General features: G+C 38.6%; 1 protein-coding gene across 3 annotated transcripts in view; it reads right to left on the bottom strand.

Annotated features, from left to right (window-relative positions):
• Nucleotides 1-6,270: 6,270 nt before the first annotated feature.
• The window catches only part of LOC125257606 (rab GTPase-activating protein 1), a 106,804-nt gene continuing 87,108 nt past the window's right edge, over nt 6,271-25,966 (bottom strand). For all 3 annotated transcript variants that reach the window (XM_048174100.1, XM_048174109.1, XM_048174119.1), the window contains 7 exons: nt 25,434-25,526; nt 23,213-23,323; nt 22,966-23,070; nt 22,024-22,107; nt 12,157-12,228; nt 8,498-8,695; nt 6,271-7,622 (listed from right to left, as the gene is read on the bottom strand). In XM_048174100.1, coding sequence (XP_048030057.1) covers nt 7,500-7,622; nt 8,498-8,695; nt 12,157-12,228; nt 22,024-22,107; nt 22,966-23,070; nt 23,213-23,323; nt 25,434-25,526 — 786 coding nt within the window. In that variant the 3' untranslated portion in view covers nt 6,271-7,499. The remainder of the gene's footprint in view (nt 7,623-8,497; nt 8,696-12,156; nt 12,229-22,023; nt 22,108-22,965; nt 23,071-23,212; nt 23,324-25,433; nt 25,527-25,966) is intronic.

Genomic DNA, 25,966 nt, shown 5'->3' with positions numbered 1-25,966 from the left:
CTGCTAGCATACTTTTTCAATTGTTTTCAATGGGAGCGCAGCGTTTTTTAAACGCCAGGGGCGTAACGAGGCGCTGAGCGTCTTTTTAACGCTCAAGCGCTGAGAGCTCGGCGTTTTTTACTGGTCGCCTCGAGTTGAAGAATGCTCAACTTTGAGTAAAACGCTGCGCTTATCACTGTCACTTTTTAGCCAGCCATCCAATCAGAGTGGAGGAGGGGCGGGACAAATACAACTCCGTCCAACTGACATCAACAAACAGAAACAAAATGGATGAGAAATTAATATTGCTGCTCTCTGAAAATACATAGCAAAGTAATTTCATATTGTGTCAACATTTTAAGTCTGATACAAATTACCTGCAAAATCAGTTTTAAGTAACAGTGCCGCAGATATTCCGTATCATAGCAACAAAGCGTCTCAACGGAAAAAAAACGCTGCACTGCAGAAGCGCTCTCAAGCGCTCACAGACAGGCGTTTTAAACCGAGCGCCTAGCGTTTTCAGCTGGCTAAAAACTCTCTGGTGGACACACGGCCTTAATGGCGCTTTGACTGCTGGGTAAAGTCCTCTGTGTAGCTTGCAGGCTTTCTGGCTAAGCTGAAGTGCGCATTGAGGGAGCATAGTGGCCGCAAAGGGGGCGCTCACGAGCACCCTTCTGAAACCTAAAATGATGAATGGGATACCCTCTGGTCTCGTGGACTTAATGGACATGCACACGGCAGCCATTGTAAGTCTACAAGACTGAAAGGGCATAGAAGTGTGCCACTCGGGATTCAGCCTGAGACAGAAGGGCAAGGAAGTGCTGGGTAAGCGAGGATAGCAAGCTCTTGGCCCTGTCTCAAATGGCACAATTCATGTGTATTTGCAGTTTTGTGGACTTCGTGGCTATACTCAAAGAATGTATTTTTGTATTTAAAAATGCAAGACACAGGGTAGTGGAATGAAAAAAATGCAAGGCCTACAGACACGTTTTTAAAAAGTCGAACGTTGCATTTTCAAAACGCTGTCTCATGCACAAGATTCTGTAAAAGACAAGTGCAATGGTCAAACATGTCCGTCTAGTGCAGGAGTCACTAGCTGTGCCCTAACTCAGAGGCTGTATCCTTCAAAGTCTGCAAATATCAGACTGAGCATTGTTAAATGGGACGGTCTAGCAGAGGATTGCTCTTGTTGCCTAGCAACTGTGACAGCTGCCGTTAACGAGCGGCAGTAACGTTTGTACTGGATTGTACTTTTTTGAAAGCAAAACAGGGTTGACAACTTGTATAATTATGTTCACCTTGGACCATTTATGTACACAATAAAGAGTATAAACTCTATAAAATTGCATCTTAGTAAGATATGTCAACATTTTAACTGCTTTAAAGTTGTTGTTTTTTTCATTTGTATTATTAGATATTTGAGTTGAAACCCAATACTGTAATCTGGCAATTTCTCTCCCAGAATTCTGGGATAAGCTAAGCCACTAAGGATCCATCTGTCAGGACACATCTCAAAGCCACATATGAATGAGCCTTGGAATTGGGACAACCTTTGTCACGCAGCTATGATATGCAATCAGCCTTTGAAGGATGCAGCCTCTGAATTGGGATGCAGTTGTTGTCCTGTAGAGTTCAGCTCTGCCCCATTTAAACACACCTAAAGCAGCTAATCAAGGTGTTCGGTGTTACCTGAAAATTACAGGCAGGTGTTAGAGCAGGGTTAGACCTGAAGTATGCAGGAAGGTAGCTCTCCAGGAGCAGGGTTGGCGACCCTTGGTCTTGCATGTTAACAATAAAAAAATAAAAAAAAAACTATGGAAAAACAGCACAGTTGAATGCAAAAACGTGTTCTGTGTGAAGAGCCCCTTACAATAGCCATTGCGTGCGTTTTATCATTTTAGGTTTCAGAAGGATGCTCACAAGCTCCCCCTTTGCAGGCAATATGCGCCCTTGATTTGCACTTCTGCCAAGCCCGGACTGTCACTAGCTATGTTTCCATCAACCTGTTTTTATGCAGATTTTGAAGTATCATATCAGAAACGACTGATGGAAACGCCAAATTTCGAATGAAAATCCCTTAATCCGCAAAAGATTTTTTACACTCGCTTGAGGTGGTTTTTGACTTGTGCGAAAAAGAGTTAATGCGAATAAAGGGAGATGGAAACGCATTTGCCGAATAAATTCTGATATATTCTGATATATGTTGTACATATGTGTGCAATGCATTTTCCCCTCGGGGCTTGCCGTACTTTTGTACTGGAGTGTCGTGGGTTTTCGGGCTTGTCCTCTCACGTGTGTGACTCTTAATAAATTCGAGAACAGTTCAGAAGGCTCTCGTTTATTGTTTTCTAGTGTTTCTAGTGTTTTTTTTTTTTTTAGTGTTTAGGCGAACCCTCCACAAACGGTCACAGTGTTTCATTTACTTTTGGTTACTAGGTTACCAATACCACCGTCTTCCGCTCGAACAACTTGATGAAAACGCACCCAATTCACATTTGACTTTTTTTTTTCTTTTTTTTTTTTGCGAACTTTGAAAAGATTTGCTTCATGTTTGGATGGAAACCCAGCTACTGACAGTCAAAGCAGCATTACTTCATAAAAAAGTATGAACGCAGAAGACAGTGAGGGTTTAGGGTGCTATTTGGGATAGGTCCTTTCTTTTTCCTTTGTCCACAACAATTCATCCATGTTGTCACATGACTTTTGTGTACAAATGTAATTCTGGGATAATAGTTGTCTGGGATGGGAATGATCTTATAATTGACGCACCTAGTCAGAGATTAGTTGTGTAAAGTGCGCACTGTAACAGTGATGGGTCTGTAAATATGAGCAGGGTGACAAGCCTGCAGCAAAGCTGAAATAAGCGATCTGAAGAATGCAAATCCATTCAAATCTTATCCTGCAAGGAGCAAACAGTCCCGTAAATCAAACGCTGAGTGGAGTGTATGAAATACCATGAGATTAGGTGACATCAGTGATGTTTTAACTCTTTGACAACAACAAACTGTTGCCCATTCATCCCTGGTTTGGGACTGCAAGAACGACTGAGTGTTCTCAACTCAAAAGGATCAAATAAAGGAGTTTGGGATGTCTGTGTGATACGTGTGTGGGTCCATGGGGTTTAAAATGGTTAGTCTTGTCAGTCTCTGGTCACACTTGGATGGGATCAGTGTGGATAGAACACTCCTGGAATGTTGGTGTTGGATAACAGGCACCAATGAAATGACAAGAGTCTGGTTACTCTCTGCGTCACCGGTGGGATTAAACATCTCCTGCTCCTCATCTCTACACTTTCACTGAGAAATTAGCTCTACTGTAGCCTACAGTCAAGTTCTTGCTTTACATTGAGGTCCTTCCACACCAGTCAGGTCTGAGGTGGAAGGACCAGGAACACACCCATACGACTGGCCTCTTCTGAGCTGTTAACATGCATTGAGCCATGGTGAGGTAAGACCAAGTATTTGAGCATGACAGTGGACATAATACATGTTGCCAGAATGTAAGAGATCCCAGCTGTTTATTAGACACCTCTCATCTGGGAAAACCATTGCAGTTTTTTTTTTTCCTGCAGCTGTTCCTCACCTCCTCTGGAAGCTATTTTCGATGACTGAGCTAGCATAACACCAGGCCTGTCTCCTGTGTCAGCGAAACCTGGGCAGAGTTGGAGGCACACTGGGGTTGGGTGGAGGTATTCAAGCACAAACTGGTCAGGCTCTGGGTAAATGAGTGCCATCAATGTTCCCCCTGTTCTTTACCTCCAGACGAATTCACTAACGAGTGACAAGTGAGCTGTGGAGTTTGGTTTCATCAGCGTTGACGTTTAGGTTTGTACTGATGCCAGGTAACTCCCGGTAACAGGATTCCCAAACCTCTTTAGCACATCATCCCAGGGTGATAATTTTACTGGACCATGTGCTATCTAAAGAGTTAACGTGGCATGCTTATAAACAAGCTTAATGATATTAAAATACATGCTGTAGGACAGCCATTTCACTAGGACTTGTCACATGATCAGTGGTTAAGTCTATCGAAGCTGGTTGACATACAGTATTAAGGAAACCTATGAATTGGAGCGCAGTTCAGAAGCTTGGCAATAGTAAGCTTGTGAGCTGCGTTCCAATTCATAGGGCCTCGTTCCAATTCATATAAATAAAATATCTATCTTTCTGTAAGCCTGTGCCTTCTCCTTTGTGTCAGTATCAAGAGTGATGCTACCATTAAAGCAGAGAATATAAATACAAAATACAATGCTCGACATTCAGCCTTGTTTTGTTGTCCTTTGGACAACTAAATTGGTAATTTACTTGTCAGAGTAAAAAAGTAGCTTGTCTGAAAAAAAAAAATAGGATTTTGTTTGTGTGTGTTGTAAATATAATTTATTCTGAAACAAGCAACATTCTCATCATTGTTTTATCAGCAGTGACATATTTAAATCTGCATATTTTTGTTATTTACCCTGGAGGCATTTATTAACCTTTATAAAGGGCATTCCCTTTTTGATTTGGAACGACCCTTCAATATGGCGGCCATGATCGTTTTCACTCCGAAGTGCCCTTCGTCGAACGTGACGTCGGCTACGCAACGCATTCTGGGACTTTAGGACACCGACACTACTAGAGACTGGGAAATAGTGGAGGTAGATGTTAAAATTTATATTATACAGTTAAAAACAAATTAGATTGTTGAACGCTGGCTGTCATGAACTGCCATATTTGCATACTATAACCAGCGTGGAAAACGATCTGAAATGAAGCTCAATTTTCTGCTTTCCAGCTTAGAAACAACACAATGGTGAGCAGGACTTAAACGCAACCTATATCAGCTTCTCTACTAATTATGTTTGCACATTGCACATGAACTCCCTCCCATTTGAAACTTGAATGCGATGAGCTCGTAATCACGACTTCAGAAGTAGGAATTATCAAATTTCCGATAGCACGTGAAGGCAGCATGACTTCCTGATTTTACAGCTGTGAGCTAGCGTGAATGACCGTGAGAGATCGTCATACTGTCGCCAAATTCAGCTTCAAAGTAAGATACATTCATTAACACACATAACACGCATTTCACACTGCGATTGGCTGCTTTTCAATGTGAGCAGAGAAAGCGCGTGAAGGAAACGCGTTCTTACATTCACACTGCACTTCGTTCGCTATGAACTATATATATATATATATATATATATATATATATATATATATATATATATATATATATATATATATATATATAATATTGTTGCGAGAGCCATGTTCTGTTCTGTTCTGCTCTGTCTAGCTTTGAAACAACGACACTTACGGTGGGCTATCGGTTCTGTGTTATAAAACAAGGAGCTAAGACCTTTCAGCCGACATGTTGGGCTTAGCCTACTGGGACAAGAGCATAACATTATATAATGCCAAACATATTGTATTTTAAGTATGAAATATATTACATTAAAGTACATTCAAATGTTTATAAACGGCATGTAATTGAGAATTCTATGACAATTCATCAAAGCATTACATTTATACTGATTTAAATACACAAACCCTGAATTGTCCCGGTTTTTTAATTCATAGGTAAGAAATTACCTTGGCTCCATAGTTTATTCAAGAAATCTGGTCACATTTGCGTTTGATGACATCATAAACTTGAGTAAATATATTATGCATCTGAGTATTTAAAATATTAATATGAATTGTATTATTTGAAAATAATTGTAATTTGGTTAATTAGGTCATTGTATATCTGGTGGCTTTATAATCTCGCACTACACAACCTTAAATTAGCATATTTTGATTCGATTTGTAATCTCAATAAGGATAACTTATTCTTGTCCTTTTGTGTTTAGGGATATTATAAGAATTAAAATGGATTCTTACTAAATTACTGATTCTTGTCTCTGATAACAGTATGTCCTAAAAATGTTTAATTAGCAGGTGTTGTAATTAGCAGGTCGTCTGTTGGAGTTGGTGTTGTAAATATTCATGCATGTTAGCTTCCAATTAAGTTGATCAAAGAGCTTTAAATTATTGATGAGAATTGTTTTAAATGTGATGACTTGTGTATATTAAGGTTACTAAAACGGGTTACAGTTCTTAACCGTCATGCATGTTGACATAAGCTGATTTTTTTTTCCTTTCAATTGCTATAACTTTGTTCATGTTTTGCAAATGTACCATATAAGCAAAATGTTGTGAAATCTGAAATGATCCCAGGAAACAATTAGTAATGCCAAAACTCGACTTATTTCAAACTTTACTGAAAGTGAGTCTCATTCATGAAGAACAGACACAAGACCGCAGGAGACACGTGTTCAGAGGTTTATACTGAAATTCATGGAAGTATACACAATGCATCCTACACTATTACCATGTCCACACGCATGTAATGCTGGGTAAAAGGTACATTTGGCATGTAATGATGAGACAGCAGTTTTGTTTGAAATTTAAGACAAAAGCAAAACATGAGTAATAATCTGTAGCACAGTACAATTAGGCAACATTAGTACAGTTACCAAATAGTTGAAATATAAAATTAATCAAAAAAAAAGAAAAAAAATCATATGCTTTTTTTTTATTTACAACCCAGTGCCTTTTAGAACGGCCTCATTTGTCTTAAGAGGCCTCAATGGCCTTCATTAACAATGACAATAACTCTAGCAAGCTTGATATCAATATAAATATGTCTGTAAGGTGCAAAGACCTTCCCCTCAGAGAGTTCGTTACTTACACACACACACACACAGGTTCTTTTACCTCCAGATGTGCTTTCCGATCATAGCGTGTGCTCACTGCATAAGTGCTTCCTGTTAGTCATGATCAACAGCTACTGTAAAGGGCCTTTAAACTTTGTTACACAAGCAGCCATTCATAGATCTGGTCATATATGGCTATGCATATTCACAATGCCTGTATCCCATCAAATACCATTTGCTTTTGCTAATATCAGAAAGGCGCCAGCTAGTGGTTTGAGGAGGAATCAAATTAAAAGTTCACTGTACAGTGTGCTACCTGTCTACTTCCTGGTTTTAGTCTTCCTTGGAGAACCACAATATTGGCCAACACACACACACACACACACACACACACACAGTACAATAAAAGCAGACCTCAGTCGTACACATGCACACCATCAACACATCTGCCCTCCTGTTACAATAACCAAAGTCACGCTAGTTTTCCGGCAGCACTCGTACCTTATGTTGACTCGGACTGTGTTTGTGCAAGTAGTCTTGAGTAGGTCAGTAGATAGAAATGTTAATATCCCCCAGAAGACAGTTCAGTCATCTACACGCCACAGTCCTTTGTTTAACATCAGTAGTAGAAAGACTAGCGTTAAAGTTTTTTTTTTTTCCCAGTAAGTAATTGTGTTTTAAATGGGGTCGCTGGTACCCTAGAAGTAAAGTTTTTGTTTTTACAAAAGGAAAAAAGGAGAGAGAAAACCCATGTTGTTCGCATTGTTCCAGCTGCGGGGTGAGAGCCGGACGGGGGAGATAATGGGGGCTGGAGTGTTCGGTCTCTGGAAGTCTGGTCCTGTTAGACGCTCTCTTTGCCTTGAGCTCCTGTCACAGTCTTGATGGAGCTTAATGTCCTGTTGAACCACGTCTTTTTGGCTGCTTGGACTTCGTTTAGAGCCAGACCCAGATGATGCTCCAGATCCTAAAGAAGACATTTACTTATTGGTCATTAAGCTCACGCTTTATTCAAAGTGACTTCAGGTGAACCTATAAACTTATAAGGACAGTAACATGATGTCAAGGTCAAAACTACAAGATGTCTTTTACCAGATTTTTAATTACTGGACTATCACAAAAGTGCATGAGTCTATAACTAATATATACATATATATAAACCTCATTGGTTCTCATGCATCATGCAAGCACGTTTGAGCCTCTGTTGACCATGTGCATTCTTTAATACTTATAAGCCTAAATTAAATCCGTTCATATAAAGCAATCATGTCTCTTCCACTCAATTCATACGGATTACTTTACAATGAACTTTTTGAAGCATCAATGTTTTGGTGGAGGTACAGCAATATCTCAGCTTTCATTAAAAAAAATCTTAATGTGTGTCTATGATGAATGAATGAAAATCTTATGGGTTTGGAACAACACGAGGAAGAGGAACGACATGGTTGTATTGACAGTTTGTTAGGAATACTCCACATGTCTTAATTTGATTTGTGTTTACTTCAAGTATGACTTTAGCAGGATTAAGTTAATCAGAAATTGTACATAGTAGCTTCTTAATCAGAGTATTTGTCTTAATCCGGTTAATATCGGAATATTGCCCAAGTAAACATACTGACTGTCTGTCTTTGAATCATAAGCATTCTTTGAACATAAGTGTCATTTAAAGGACACATCACTCGGGGGTGATTAATCAATCTGATTATGAGTGCCCAATCATAGGACAGTGTAAAATTCCCCAATGTCCTAAAGCCAGAAAACACACTGAAAACTGTTGTGTCTGTGAAAGAACTTTGGTGGAAGAAAACTAAATCCATGTGTAGGTGCTGTCTTTTTGGGTACCTGGATCTTGCACTCGGCCTCCACCAGCTGTAGTTTGGTCTGCGCGAGCTCCAGCTCCATCTCTCTGAGCTGGTTCTTCAGCGCCTCCTTCTCCTCGTCCGTGTCCTCCTCACTGCCCTCCTTAGGAGCGCTGAGCGCCTTCAGACGGCCCTCCTTACTGAAGAGAATGCTGCACTTCTCACAGCCCTCCACCTTCATCTGTACAGACAAACACGTTACACCACGTAACCCCTTCACTACAAGGCTGACGATGGCCAAATTACAAGCATAACTCTGCTCATAGTATCAGCTGGTTATTAACATTAAATAAACCACAGCAGGTGATCAGGACAATCAGCAAAGTGCTAGTGATAAAGCGATAATGTGCCGTAAGGTCGTATATTATTATCTTTCTTATTACGCGGCTATCTACCAAATAAATGACGTATCGAAATGAGTTAAAGGTAGAGAGTGTACATTGCGTTCCAAATTATTATGCAAGAGACAAATCAGTAGGATTTCTGTACAATAAACATTCAGATTTTAGTTTTTCTAAGAAAATGTTTGTTCATTTATTTATCCATGTCTTTTTAGATAACTGGTATCAATCTCAGACAAAATAATTTGCCAGATCTATGGAAACCCTACTTAGAGGTTGTTCCACACTATTAAGCAAGTCACAGTTCTCATGCCATATGGGGAGGAAGAAAGATCTTTCTGAAGATGAAAAGCATGAAATGGTGCAATGTTGTGCAAAAGGCATGAAAACAACTAATATTATGTGAAACTGAATGGAGATTATCAAATTTTCATAAGCTTTGTGAGTGATTTAGAGCACAGTAGAACTCAGTCAGATAAAGGCTTATTGAGGAACCTGTCAAAAACATTAATTGTATTAGAAGGGCAGCTATAAAAAAAAAAAAGCCAATGTTGAGCAGTAAACGGGTATTTGAAGCTGCTGGTGCATCTGGAGTCTCAAGAAGCTCTCCATGCTGGCTGGCAATTGTGCGTAAAGATGCATTTCAGCCACTCCAAACCAAACCTCACAAAGAGAAACATTTACAGTGGGTTTAGAAATACATGAAGACTCGTTTTTAAATAGTTTTATTCACTGACTAATGCCGTACTACAATGGAAGGTCTAAATGGATGGATTTCTGGATGGTTGGTGAATGGCCACCATGTTCCAACAAGACTGTGACGTCAGCAAGGAGCTGGTGGGTGATGATTTGGCCTGGAATACTGGGAAGTGAGATGGAGGATATTAAAATGACTTTTGCAAGAAATGTGGAGTTCATAACTGGCCATTTTCAGCTATGGTATAAAAAGGAGGATAGTGCATAGTACAATGCACTATTGTACAATGCACTATGCACTATCCCATGCTGCAAAAAAACACCAGAGCAATAAAACTGTTTGAAAATGTATTTCTACACCCACTGTAAATGTTTCTCTTTGTTAGGTTTGGTTAGTGGTGTCTAAAATGCATCTTTACACACAACTGCCAGCCTGCATGGAGAGCTTCTTGAGACTCCAGAGACACCAGCAGCTTCAAATACCCGTTTGCTGCTCAACACTGGCTTTTTTATAGCTGCCCTTTTAATACAACTCACTCTCATGTCATTCCACACCTGTAAGACCTTCGTTCATCTTCTGAACACAAATTAAGATATTTTTGATGAAATCTGAGAGGTATATGACTCGTCCATAGACAGCAATATAATCACCATTTTCAAGGTCCAGAAAGGTACTAAAGACATCGTTAAAACAGTCGAAATGACTGCAGTAGTTCAACCTTAATTTTATAAAGCGACGAGAATATTTTTATTTTGTTTTTGCGCACAAAAATTAACGACTTTATTCAACAATCTCTTCTCTTCCCTGTCATTATCCTTACGCAGCTGACGCAGTAAGCACAGTGAAGGTTTCCGTGTTTACATCTGAAAGCCAGCCTGGTATTGGCCAAAGCTGATCACGTGAGCAGCACAACGCATGTGTGTGATGTTGAAGCAGGAGCCGGACAATAACGAGTCGCTGTTCTGATGTAAAACCTGGAAGTGCTGGATGTAAACAGCATAGGAGAATGAAACAGAAGATATTGAGTAAAGTCATTATTTTTGTTTGTTGTTGTTATGTTTTTGCGCACAAAGTATTCTCGTCGCTTCATAAAATTAAGGTTGAACTACTGCAGTCACGTCGACTGTTTTAACCATGTCTTTAGAACCTTTCTGGACCTTGAAAGTGGTGATTATATTGCTGTCTATGGACGAGTCATATACCTCTCGGATTTCATCAAAAATAAAATCCTAATTTGTGTTCTGAAGATGAACGAAGGTCTTACGGGTGTGGAACGACATGAGAGCGAGTAATTAATGACAGAATATTCATTTTTGGGTGAACTGTTTAAAGAAACTTGAACATCAGGCTACTAACACAACAGTATATCAGCGACCATATCATTGTGTGACAATATTACACTTGTTTTAATTGTTGTGAGAGTCTGATTAGGGTGATATTATTTGATGTATTGTTGCTCATTCATCTGGAATACTTGATTCTGACTGTGTATAATGGTGATAAACAGTATAAATATATTGTTGTCTGCAACCACTGATTTGCGACATAATTGCAAGTTTCATGTTTTTCTGAGATCCTTTCTTTCTCACACATAATTGCTAAATCAATATTAACTTAATGTATATATTTATATAGCTATGTAACATGATAAAGTACAATCAGCCAAAAAAATGTATTATTAAAATTCTTTTTGCAATCATCTCTGCAATCATTTCTATATACTTATTTAATTTTTTTAAAGGTGAGATACCCCAGGTGAACAGGGTAAAGTTGATTCATTACATTAAGAATTGCAAACATTGTTTTTGTATTACAGGTTTTCTGAAATGTTTTGTTTGAATATGCAAATGAGGTATTTAGTCACAAACTTGCATACATTTCCAGAACAGAAACCTGAACATTGAATAAAGCCATATTCAAAATTCTTGTTTCTTGTTTTTACAGAGAGGATTTGGGATATATGACATGCACTCCCTGTAAAGCTGCTTTGAAATGATATGTATTGTGAAAAGCGCTATACAAATAAATGTGAATTGAATTGAATATATCTATTCTTTTTATCATTCCAAAAAATAGTCAACAGCCAGGGTAAAAAACAAAATGTCATCTAAAATCAAGTGAATGACATGAACAAACCCCTCTAACCTTCAGAATACAGATTACAATAAAAGAATACAACATAAATTCTACTAAAGTGGAGATTTCTGGCTCAAACTGTGCATAGATAAAGTGCAATGAAATAAACACTTAAAAGTGTATTGTTAATGTTTTCTTTCCGCTAGTCTAGAAAACAATACATTATGAAAAGCCAAATAGCCCAACAAAATGGTCTCAAAATTGACAAAAAACTATGTTTTTGCCTGCAGTCTTTACATTTTTTTTTCTATTTTAAATAAATCTACATTACAATGTGTTTATGCCTGATTCCAGTAGAATGCCAAGTTTTAGATTAAATCGTTAGTGTGAATGTTGTATACATTTATAATAGCAGTGCAGCAATAATATTAGTTATCAGCCATAATCTCATTTTTAAATAAATATATATTCCTGCATTAAGCTACAGTATGGACTGCTGTCTGTGTGTGTTTTTGTGTCATCACCCACCCGGATCTTCTCTAGCTCTCCTCTGTTGGCCGTCTGCTGTTTCTCCAGTCGCTCGCTGAGCTGAGAGCAGATCTGAAACACAAACACACAGAGGTCAAGGGTCAGTAACACTCTGCCTCACACAATACACATGCTTTCAGTTCAAGAAGAGGAGGGAGAACGAGGCTTACGGTAAAAGGTCAACCATCATGACTGGAACATACAATCTTTCAATCTATCTCTCCTGTTACAGTATATCACATTTCCCCTCTGTATCTATAAAGTCCCAGCATCCTCTTACAGTAAGTGCACTAACTGCACCACACAGCTAAGGTCTGTAGGACATCTCATTTTCACCCTACAGTATATCCATTTCTGATCGGACACCTTGATCAATGGGGTTCATGCATTCTTTCCCAACCCGGCATCACTCCTTTGCAGGCTGTCGTTGGATCAATGCGGTCAGCTCAGCATTGCTTAATTTGGTGAACACCCTCATTAAACATGCATTCATCAGCAGAGAGGATGTAGCCTCAAATTAATAATGAATGAATGAGCAGGGATGACGTAGCCGCAGAATATTCCTGTCGAAAAATTCAGTTTTTCATCTGAGCTACGACACAGTGGTTGAAGCCCAAAGTATAATTCAGTTTTGATGTGAAAAATTAGCGTATCTGTATATGTAGCCATTTAAAGTGTACTTCATTTAATATCGTGAACAAACACAGGCGCTCGACACACCAAGTTTTATTCTTAACCAGTGTCTGTGCTATTTCTCTCCAGATGTTATTAGTGACAAAAATGTCTTTGTGCTCGTTTAAACTAGAGTTGCATGCATCTCACACAAGCACTCATCAGTAGTTTGTTGTTTGTTCCATTTCTTTTTCAACTGTAAAACAATGGTCGGTGTCAGTGACTAATTAGTGCAAGAAAATACAAGTAACATATAGGAGCTGAGTGGAGAAAATTCTGGCTTTGTGTGTAAATGCTAAGCTGCAGAGAAACTAGATTGAGAATAGGTGCTTCCTAGCTGCATCCTTCCTAGTCCAGTCATTTGGAGGTTTGTAGGCTAGAGACTTCCTCAGCAGTAAACGGTACAATGAGACAATTTATTAAGTTAAATGTTACATAAATGTTTCCGTTTCTGCAGTCATGGCACAAAAATACCAAGTGTGCTGCACACTTCTTGAAAAGTGAAGCCAAAACATTTAGATTGCCCCCTGGTGGCTGGCTGCAGTATAGGTCATAAACCGCACTTTCTCCATGTAATCGAATGGGATGCAAGCCAAACTAAAAAACCCAATTACTTATTAATTTTATTTATTTTTATTTGAAGATGGTTTGTCATTTTAGATTGTTCTTTTCACGCTGACATATGTTCAAGTGTTCGTTTTTCCAGTAAGTTTAGTTTTAGTTAGTTATTTGATGCTATAGGATTGATTGACAGCTGTGTTGGCGGGACCTTGACACCTCGGCTCCACCTCAGGATCACTACTGCGGACAGACACTGGCTCCAAATGACGTAATCTGCAATGACCGTTTCTGGGATATTTTGGCTTCATTTTCTACATTTTTTTTTATAGTCTATGGAAAATACTATTACACTTATAATTTGAAAAATACTTTATATTAAAAAGCTTTATATTATCTGACTTTCTATTAATGCGGTACAGGTTATTACAACCGTCTGTGGTCTTGCATTATATAGTAAAATGAGACAAGCTCAGTGCCGATTCATTCTCTGGTTATTCTTTTTTGTGAATTGGAATGTGTGCTAAGGATTGTGGGTGATTGTGAAGGACACACTTGATGGACTCTTAAAAAATAAGCCAAATGAAGGAAACCAAATGTCTTCAAAGAATCCTTCAAAGTGACACATTCTTTGATGGAGCTTGATGATGTGGCGGCCAAGATATGCAGCTTTACTAGGATATAGTCTTCCGATTGAGAAGCACCGCATGTTTAATTTTAATGGACACGGCAATGGCTGTAATATGATGTCACACTCAGTGGCATCTTTTCTAAAATACAATTCAAAATAAAGTGTAAAAATATGCAATCTACTCCACTTTCCAGCAATGCTGCAATACTGCTGATTTAAAGTTTGGGTAATTTTAATTCAGCTGAGAGGTCACAATGTTTCGCAAGAGCACGATTCATATGAGCTTGCGTTTCCTGTCTCCCGCATTCGCATGCGTATGAATTAAAATCAATGGAACAAAAAGTGTAGTGTGACTACACCTTAAGGATGAAATTCATGCTGTACGTGTAAACCTGGGCTTATGTTTGATGCTGGTTGATTCTGCCCTGTGTTCCTGTCCCACTCTCTCTTCTCTCTTCCTAAAAACTTCAAATTGTTCTCCACTATAATTATCAAGATCAAGTGATATAGATTTTTCACCCTTTTATCATCCACCAAACTAAAACTGTAAACCTGATCACTCAGAAATGTAGTAGCATCCTCAAAACATGATGCTGAGGCATCATTCATGTCTGTAACACAAACAAGCCAGATATTTTATTCTTGCTGGTTGACAAGAATTAAAGGGTTAGTTCACCCAAAAATTTTAATTCTGTCATTAATTACTCAACCTCATGCCGTTCTACACCCGTAAGACCTTCGTTCATCTTCAGGACACAAATTAAGATATTTTTGATCCAATGGCTCAGAGAGGCCTCCATTGCCAGCAAGATAATTAACACTTTCCGATGCAGTTTGATACGCGCTCCGAACCACTGATTCAAAACAAAAGATTCGTAAAGCTTCAAAGCTTCATGATGCAGTGTTTTTAAATCGCTCATCGCTAGATATTGTTGAATAAAGTCGTTATTTTGGGGGTTTTTTGGCACACAAAAAGTATTCTCGTCACTTCATAACATTAAGGTTGAACCACTGTACTCACATGAACTGTTTTAAAAATGTTTTTAATTGCTTTCTGGGCATTAAAAGTGTTAACTAGAAAATAAAGTTTGAAATCAAACTTTGATGTTGGCTTGGCACAAGCCTCGATGGGCAGCCTGAGGCAAAAGAGCCAACGCACATGTCTGTTTGGCCACAAAGAAATAAATATAGAAAGAATTAATTTCTTGTATTTAGTGCTGTAACAAACGATTGTTGTGATGATTGATGGATCTTTGGATTCTTCTATCCCTTTAAGAGGCGCTCAAATCATGGCCACTTTAAGAAGAGGCGCGGCTTGCGAGCTCTGAATTGGTAACATCGTATCAGGCGATCATCTAACCCAGCGGTTCCCAAACTGGGGTACGAGTAGTTCATTTAATTCTATCTTAAAATAATATTAAAATCGAGCATGTATTTCTAAATGCCGAAATGTCGTCAATCCAGTACATTTAATCAAATTACCTCATCATTTGCAGTCAAAAACGACTGTATCCACAGAAGCAGCATGGATATGATAGATTGCGTGCCGAATCAATGCACCTTTGTAAAAGTGGGGATTTAGCACTTACTCACATGAAGGACAAATATAGTCACAGATAGTGGATTAATATTGATTTAAGACTCAAACTTTCTTCGATACAAAAACATACCTTGTATGAGTTGTTGTATTTAATATTGATAACGAGCAAGAATGCAATTGTTCCCAAATATCCACATGGCTGCAAACGTGACGTTATTATACAACAGGTCAAAAAAATAAAACGTACATTTTAAACACAGTAGTAGCTTATTTACTGTATTTTGAAATGAAATAATAGTTTTAACGAAAACCACAGCAGAACTACAACACACGTCTGTGTTTCGCGAACAATTCTGCTGCTTTGAACGAATCGAGGTGTCAATGATTCATTCACAGCCACTTGCTTCGTTACTGAATGAATGACTCACTCATAAAAACAGTGGTTTTAGTTTAATATTTAAAAGTTTTACCATCATTGCATATTTGTGACCTGTCACGAAAACCAGGGACACAAGTCGGCAGCACAACTATCGAGCAAAATGAGAAAGAAGCGTTTTTTTTCAAAATTGGTGATTTTCGTTTTTTTGCAGAATCTGTTAGTTGAGATCACGAAGAAGCCTCTCCGTGTTTGAGATAGCAGTATTGGTTTATTTAAAAGCATACATTTTGAGGTTGAAATCGGCTTGTTTTTCTGGGATTCTATCTCGCAGTAGGGGCGTGTCATTGTCTGTGTGTATTTCCATACTGGAATCGGATACGCCGGCTTTTGTTTCTTTTGTTTCTTCCCGCCCTCCAAGGGAAGCGTGGCTACTTATTTATGCAGCGCTCTGACCGGCTCTGATATCAAAATTCAGTGAAGATGGACGTCGCAAAGAATATCGCAGACGAGCTGAACCGTGGACGTTACACCGAAAATGTTTTGAAGTACTTCTTCGAAAAGCCGGATGATTATGAACAAGCGCTCACTGATTCTGAAGACGATCTGAGCGACGATGAAAGCAGCATAATAAGACTGAATAATATCCCTAATCATAAAATTAAATAAATTTTCTCTATTGAACATTTTTTTAAATTTTATAAAATTATTCATAAAGGTAAAAAAATGCACTAGGAAAATCAATTTAGGGGGCAAATATTGTCCCTTAATGGAAAAGGTGTGACTGCAGTCGAAATGGAAGAGAGGGGGTACTCCAAGCAAAAAAGTTTGGGAACCACTGATCTAACCTGTTCAATAAACTGTTTAAAACATGCAGTCACCCCATCAATACTGAGATTCTAGATGGTATAAACAAAGATATAATGAATCTTGACGAACTGAGGACGAAATCGAAACCGTCTCGTGTCTCTCTCTCATCTGCTCATGCTGGGAGCTGCAGCGGCACGGGCGACACAACGCACCTCTAATGCACAAATCTTTGCACAGATGCCACACATCATTAACACATGAAAGTCATACAAACAAAGAAGCTCTTTGATGCGTTCTTGTGCTCGCTTGAATGAGATTCGCCATGTATTTTGGACATGATGATGAGGCGAGAATGGACGAGCTCCGGAGTCAGAGCTTCATTAGAGATGTGAGCCATCCCTGTGTCACTTAAAACCTCATCCAAAATCCTAAAAGTACCTCTTTAAAGGTGCTAAAGAGGATGTTTTGTTTTATACATTTTTGCAATATTACTTGAAACTGTCTTTACTAACTGATAAAAGACTATTTATTAGGTGCACTGAAAGGAATAATATTAATATACATCATCTGTGCACGAGGAAGGGCCTTAAAAACATCAGTAACGATTGACCCTCTGGCTTGTCAATCACTGCCGTGACGTTCCTTTTGAGAGACGAGCGCGGCTGCGCTCTCCAGTAACTTTCCACACTCCACAGGCGCCGCATGCAGTGTTTTTGTCAGGAGACAGGAGTAACAACTGCAGATTATGAGTTACCTGCGGTGAGTCCGACATAATGAATCCACGAACACGACACAGCGAATGCCGGTGGTAAACACTCGTGTTCCAATACCAGTATTTACGAGTTTTGGGAGGTGTTCCTTTGAAATGTGTTGTGAAGGAGGGGGGCTGTTCTTACGCATGCGCTCATTTCAAAAACTCAGTAACAGTCTTTGGATTCTCAGTCGACGAAAAAATCCTCTCTATCACCTTTAATGCGTTCTTGTGAACGAATCTTGTCGAATCGCTGGAATGTTTTATTTAAAAAGATTAAGAAACACATGTGAATGACGAACAGAGAGAGAACACGTTGCTCTGGGCAGTCGAGTTTAGAGACGGACAGTCGCGGCTCTTTGTCATCAAAACAGCGTGCATTTACTAAATGTAACTCTTCAATGCGTTCTTGTGATAGAATCTTGTCGAATCGCTGGAATGTTTTATTTTAAAAGGTTAAAAAAAGCATGCTAATGACGAAGGTCAAAACGAAAGTAAGGGCTTGTCTGCACAATGTATGATCAAATTAGTTGACAACAGTGATGAACTTACCCATAAACTGTTTATATCAACTGGAAATATTGTACAAACAGCTTGTGAAGCGCTCTCTTTGTAACATTATTTGTCATTTGACTGGGCTGAAAACAAGATTATTTCTTAACCGGCTTCCTCCAGTGGATATATATATAAACTGTACATCTGATCTGTCTAAAAAGATATAGCAACTAACTAGACACTAGGACCAAGGTTTGTGGCGAATTTGGTGCTTATAGCATTAAAGCTCTAGGAGGAGTAGCAGTCAGAAAATGTAGTCTCAGAAGAAAAATAATAAGATGTTTAAGTAGAACATAATAATTATCTTGCTGGCAATGGAGGCCTCACTGAGCCATCTGATTTTATCAAAAATATCTTAACTTGTGTTACGAAGATGAACGAAGGTCTTACGGGTGTAGAACGACATGAGGGTAAGTAATAAATGACAGCATTTTCATTTTTGGGTGAACTAACCCTTTAATATAAAAAATGTCAACATTTCAAGAATATGTCTGAGTTACTCATTAAGTGAACAGATATGAATAGATGGGGAATATTTTTATTAAACAAAGACTTTTACTTAAAGACAAGACATTTTTTTGCTGCCCAGCAATGTCAGATGTGAATAATGTATTTATTCGTACAGTACGGAGACTGAAGAGACTTTTGAAATGAACTAGGCCTGAAAACATTTTATAGAAATATTTTTTGTGTTGTGTTTTCTCAACCTTGTCTTCAGACAGCAGATGTGTTAAACCTTTCCTCCTCACACTAATGAGTGAATGTGTGTTCATTTCACACCGGGAAGCCGTCCAGCATGATACCTGCAGGCTTTTGACGCTCATTGTGTGCTGTCTGGCTCATATAAGCAATAAGAGCGTGCGCGTGTGTGTGTGTGTGTGTGTGTGTGTGTGTGTGAGAGAGAGAGAGAGAGAGAGAGAGAGCTGGTTCAGCTCAGAGGACACCATTATCATGCTCCACCATGAATCATGCTGTCAGCGGCCCCATTAAAATGAACTCTGCAGGGACAGCAGCTCAACTATTTTTACAGAGATGCTCTCATACGGCACTGAAGGTGCCACTTTCAGGCCAGCCTCTCCTCTACACTCAAACAGACATCAGATCAGCCCTTATCCATACATAAGCATGTTAAACTGCTCTAGTTTGGACTTACATGTTTACAGGGGCATATTGAGCCTTTAGCTCCATTTACTTCTACAGCTATCTTGGGTTATTTCTGAATATGTAAGACTTAAAAATGAGACAAAATGGTTGGAGCCATGGTTTAGTGGTTGGGACACATGCACAGACACATTGAGCATGTTTTGAATCGGCTTACGAAACTTGTTCTGCCCTATTTTCTCCATCATTTCCTGCCTTCTTTCTACTCACTGGTCAATAAATGTGTCAAAAAGCCAAAACTACAATAAAACTCAGCTGAGGCCAAGTACAACAATGGAACAATGTAAGGATTAATAGATTTGTTTTGTCAAAGCCATTTAAAGTTAGTTACCATTATTTACAGCTTCATAACTTTTGTCCGTTAAATAACTTTGCATCCAATGTAACAAGGTATTCTCATGTCAATGTAACAACAATACATAAAATAGTTTATGTCAATATGCATCACAGTTGTTGTGATTTTGACTCACTTCCTGTTTGGTGTCTTTGCCAGCAATTTAGTTTCTATGTAAAAAAGTGTCAAACTTCAAAAATTTGGTCTGAGACAGTTGAATGAGAAGTAGCATTTTTTTTTTTTTAAAGTGAATTCGTTTAAAATTGTGAGAAGCGATACAGCAAATAGAAAATTGCAGGTTCTAGATGCTTGACTTTAGGTATTCCAAAGTTGTTTCTAGGCCATTCAAAAGTAAGTAGGTTAAATTCTCAATTTAACAAGTAGCAACAGATCATTTCAACAAATCGTAGGGTGGGACGTGGTTCATCCATCAATTGTTTATTAGATGGGAGCAGATGTGAATGCGAGCTCAGTCTCAGTCTGAATGAAAACATTTGCATGGATAAATCTTTTACAATAAGACCATTAAGATGCATTTAGAAAATGGACAGGCTGAATTTCCATGTTATGCCAACTTTAAACATTGGTTGCGCAAGGTGCTTTGAGACATTAGCCACATTTCCACTGTCGGGCCAAAAGCAAGCATGCTAGTGCATGCCAGGGCCAGCCCCATTTCCACGGTCACTTACGGGGCTTGATCGGAACTCATCTGGACCAAAGGCCAGGGTTTTTTTGCCAAGAGCCTTGGTCCAAATCAGGTAAACTGGGGCTTGAGGAGTGGTCATGAACAAAGGCGGAGATCAGTCAGAAGAGGTTCAGCACTGCTGCCAATATCCCATGTTATCATATCAGACTTCCAGCTAACCTCAATATTTAAGACATTTAAAACAATTTCCAGCTCAAAACACACTTTCAGACACCAGCGAGTGTCATTTTTTGAAGGAAGTAACTTCCGATTGCAATCTGAAGGGGATTCTGATCACTGTATGAAGCAGAAATATATTTATATGCAATGCAAAAAGTTTATGCTTTATCTGCTCGTAAGCTCCCTCTATTGCTCTGGCTGAAAGGATAACAGTATAGTTAGATGGGAGAGATTGCTTAAACCTCCTCAGATTGCATAGAAAATGCATAGAAATGCTCATTCTTTCTAAAATAAATGTTACGTAAACACTTTATATTTTATCAATATTTTTCAAAATGTGTAAGCCTTTGGACTTAAAAACCTTAATGGAGTTGTTTTGTGCATTCCTGTGATCACAAGGTGCAACAGAATAATTATGTGTTCTCTTTTTATGTGTGTGAGATAATGATAAATAACAGTTTGATTCAGAATGATTAACATGCACTCCTGACACATTTTTTTTTTTTTTTTTTTAAATTGTAAATCATTGGTCAAATATTAATGCTGGAGTCTTACGTCCAAATGTTTGCTTCGGTCATGTTCAGTTTGCGATCTAGCTAGTTTTAAGTCAGCTACCTTCCCCATGCTGGTGATATGGTGGGGTTGTGTGACGTTCTTCGGAGGTGGGTTAAGGGCGGGTTTTAGGGCAGCGCTGCAGGGCTACCAGCCTGACAGTAGAAACGGAGCTTGGTTTTTGCCTCGTGACTCAAGGTCCGAGGCTATTGGCCCCACCTGGTACGTTATTAGCCCTGGCTCGCACTGGCCCGACAGTGGAAAAGCGGCTTTTGATACCATACTTGCCAGCTGGGATACTGAAACCCACCCTAATGAGTGTGCCAAACTTTTAACCATCCAGTTCAAAGCGTTGCCATAGACTCCCAGCAAGGAGCAGCAACAGAAGAAAAAGATGAAAAACCCAAGAGATAAAATATGTGCCTACACACCATCAGTGCCTGGTCCCTTAAAAACAAAAGATGTATTGTAGGGAGTCTGCTACAGACTCACTACAATGGGCTCTTTTCCTTAAGGATGAGTTAAGTTATGCTGCATGAAACAAAAGTAAAAGGTAAAAAGGGGAAAGATATAGTGACATGCACAAGAAAACTTTGGGAAGAAAAGTCTTGGGTTTGATTCCCAGGGAATGCATGAACTGACAAAATGTATACCAACATAAAACTATAACAGTAAGTAAAAGTAAAAAGTAAGTAAAAATATATTAAGCAAACATTTGGCAGGGCAAGAGAAAACCATACCGTAAAACTGATGCACATTCATAGAGTGTCTCAGTTAAGAGTTTTATGAAGGTAATATAACTGGACGATGGGGTGTTTTAAGATGAGATATGACAGAGACTGGGACATTTAAACTGATTTAGGGTTTGATGCAGCCAATGGAGGGATATTGGACTTCATTATAGTGATAGAAGGCCATTAGAATCAGAGCAATCTCAAATAGAAACAGCAGACCATGCTCACTGGAGACACACTGTGTGTGTGTGTGTGTGTGTGTGTGTGTGTGTGTGTGTGTGTGTGTGTGTGTGTGTGTGTGTGTGTGTGAGTCAGTGTGTGTGTTTACCTGTTTGTATTCTCCAATGATGGAGCCGTTCTTCTTGATCTCAGACTCAGATTTATCTAGTTCTCTCCGACACATCTCCTTCAGCTGAAAACACAGATGTGGACGCAAGTTAAACACTCTGCCTCTTTTTCTCATCAGTCATTTCACAACAATACTATATTTAACCCAAGTGTCCCCTCTGGGAGACATATCTCCTGTCTATCAAAGGACAACTGTGTCCAGAGGCTCTACAAATGTAAGACCTCTCTCAGAGGCACCACAGCAATCTACTCGAGCACACATCCAGAATACTGTGTGTCTGCCTTCTCCAGGGATCATTCCCTGATACCACTCCATTCAAAATATAGACATACATACACAGTATATGAACGTTATTTGGGAAATACAAAACCAAAACAAAAGACATAAGGAATTTATGTTTCTCATAACAATTTTTACAAAACTAAAAATTTGTTTTATCTATAGGCATTTTTATGGTAAAAGTGACTTCTCTGATTGGTGGAACTCAATTGAGGATTATGGGTAGTGTAGTCCTTCACTGAGAATTTGGAAATTAAACTTTTTTTAAACATAGCGGAAATCATTGACTTATACATCAGCTATTTTTGAAGCATATGGGTAATTTATCTTCTTACAAAAAATATTTTGCTTTCGGGTGGTGCAAATTGTTTTTTATTTTTTTAGGAATTTATTTTTTTTATTGCACCTCATGAGGTTGGTTGAGAGAATGAACAAAGTAAAATGAGCTGGAATCTAGGTAAAGGGTGATGACTTTGAAAAGGATAAGATACAAGATATGAGATTTGTTCACAATTTGTTGTTCAGTACATAATTCCCATATTCCAATGTGTGCTATTTCATAGCTTTTGTGACTATGAGATACTATTTACTATTTTGACCAGTATTGCAGGTAGGATTTGGGTGGTGGTGGAGGTGTCCGACCTGTGCAGACTCTTCCTCCAATCGTCTCTTCTCATCTTCAGAGTCCACCAGTTTTTGCTTAGTGATGAGAAGCTCTTTGTTGAGTGCGTCAGCTTTCTCCTCAGCCTAAAGGAAAACAGACACACTGTGTTATACAGTACCAGAGGCCACAGGCATGTATGAATGTCACAAACCACTAAAGTTAGACCTGCAATGAAATAAAACTTTTAAAATAGCCTAAAAGTGGCAAACTGCCTAAAAGACTTACGTTGTCCAAGTCTTTCCTCAGGGCGATCTTACTGCTGACCAGCTCATGAGCCAAATCATCATTTTCCTGTTCCAGACGCATGTTAGCTTCCTGTAGCCGCCGGTTTTCTCTCTACAGAGTAGACACAGAGAGTGAGCGTGTGTGACTCCGTCACTGTCTTGTGACAGTCACTATAATGGTTAACTGTGCTGGGAATACGAGGAACCTTGGAGAAGAAACCTGATTAAAAATTGACCAGTTAGAAGGAAATATGTCAGAAAGCAATTAACACACTGACTGGACTTTCAGTCCTCCGGCTATTGTACTAAAAGCCTGTTAAAGGGCGTGTGTGTGTATGTGTGTGTGTTAATGCCATTCATATACAGAAATATTTATAAGCTTCTGTATTTAAGTGGAGCATATGACTGAATTCAGGTAATGCAACATATAGTGTGCATTTTCAGTGCAGGAGTGAATTCAAATGTAAATTATTTAACTTAATCATACAATAGATTTGTAACAGAATTTATTCATCTTTGTCAAAATTAGTAAATAAAAACTTTTCATTGTTTGCTCATGTCCATTAAATAATATTAACATATTAATTTTTATAGTTTATTAGTAAATGCTGAAATTAGCATTTCAATTAACTAACAATCAACTAGCGCAGTCTGGGACATGGAATAAAAACAATGACGTGACTAGTGACAGGTGCGTCAGGCAAGAGCTCGCTGCTGAATGGTCGAGAAGACACATACGGAAGACAAACATCACACATATTGTTGAAATCGTCTTCACATTGGTTAAAAGTTTTGTCCGTCAAGATTTTACAACTAAGACCATGACTGGCTGTGTACAGAGAAAAAAGACGTCACAAAATCCGAAGGCACTGCTTGGATATTATAAGTAAAACTACCACCCTATTTTGAAAAATAAGGTCGGCTCATTTGTTTGTGAGAATCTTTACAGTTTTACAACATACATGTAAATGGTGCTCAGATTGCATAATTTCTTAAAAAACGATGACGGAGATCAGATCATTCAGGCAAAATCTGACATAAACAATGGATAATATCTCAATATTTCATTGATTTAACACTTTTGTGGACAAAAAGTGCTGCTGGATGTTTTCCACTGAACGCTTGTCATGGACATTTTACTTAAGTGTGACGGATTGGATTTATCTCACGATCGCTATTTCATAACAAAGCTATGAATTCCCATTTTGATTTTGCATGTTGTCATTTGTACTCCCGACACAAAGACCATATATTGACAAAAAACCTTTAGACCTTTCAAAAGACGTATAATTTGTTAAAATATTTTATATTATTAGACAGTAGGCTATATAGGTAATGTAAACAAAGGTTATGCCAAGCCAGAAGATGAGTCAATGTGATTCGAGAGGTTAATAAATGCTTCAGATGCATTTTTCATTGTTAGTTCATATTAACTAATGCAGTTATGCAACTAACGTTAACAAAATAAATCTTATTTTCAAGTAAATAACTGTGAATGGTGAATTATTCTAGTGTTTTGTGTTTTTCAGTGCATTTTCTTATCAAAAAAAAGAGCCATCACGAACTCCAACAAAGGGATTGTGGGCAATATTAGCATGCCTGGATACACACTTTAAAAAAAAAAAAAATCAACCAGAACTAGTGCAATATCTGGGCAACTCTAGCAAACTATTTTCATTTTACTTTGATTTATGACACTCTAATTGTGATCTTGCATAATATTTAGGAGCCCTTTTCGTTGTAGAGAATTCAAACAGCATTTTATTGTGTGTGTGTGTGTGTGTGTGTGTGTGTGTGTGTGTGTGTGTGTGTGTGTGTGGACGTTCGACCATAACTGACAGTTCCTAAATGATCAGAGTAATTCCTCGTGAGCTGGGCTCAGGCTAACAGTTGACTGGCAGGCTGCCGTTATCAGGAATCCATCTGGCCATTTTTTCATCATCTCTGAGCCCAGCGGTGAACTCGTTTCACATCGATGCTCATTATAAGCATAAAGCACATATGCTAATGGCACAAGATACAGGATGGAAACGGAGGAAAATGAGTTTGAGCTCAGCGCAGACGAAATGTAACGGCAAGATTAAACGCATTTGGGCGAACACACGCGCACCCTAAAGAGTTATGTAAATATTCATATGCACACAGTCATGAATGCAGATGTGTAAATCTGACAGAGACGCATCATGCCGTCAGACAATCAAACAGAAGCAGGATAAATCTACCTCATATCTCTCGATGGGCGCCTCCTGCTGTTCCTGTTGCTCTCGAATGGTGTGGTAGTCCTTCTCATACTTCTTTAGTTTCTTCTGACTGATCTGTGACATACAAAAACAAAGGCACAGAAGAGGGTGTTGAAATGGATGTGGACAAAGTGCAACCCAGGGGGGAAAAAAGTGAAACCCAGGGACACAGGACATAGTTTAACAAGAGCGTGTCTGCCTAAATCCAATCTAAGCTTTCAACAGCACACACAAAGATGATCTGGCACATTTTTAAAGCCAAACACAACAAGAGTTAAGGGTTGTCGATATGTATATATACACAATGACTTTTATAAAAGCTACAAAAGTAATTCAGTCAAGAGTCTTTGTTATTTTATTAATATTAAGAACACAGACAGCAGCAGGTATATTACGCTGCTGTCACTTTAAGACCTAATGCACAGATCCAATATATATACACACATCCAATTTTTCACCAACTGTTACGTTCATTTAAGATATAACCAACTGTGTTTATGTTAATACTGGCAAAG

This window comes from Megalobrama amblycephala, linkage group LG2 (genome assembly GCF_018812025.1).
Source record: "Megalobrama amblycephala isolate DHTTF-2021 linkage group LG2, ASM1881202v1, whole genome shotgun sequence".
NCBI lineage: Eukaryota > Metazoa > Chordata > Actinopteri > Cypriniformes > Xenocyprididae > Megalobrama > Megalobrama amblycephala.
Note: the sequence above shows the minus strand (reverse complement) of the source record. Positions and strands in the feature narration are given on the sequence as shown.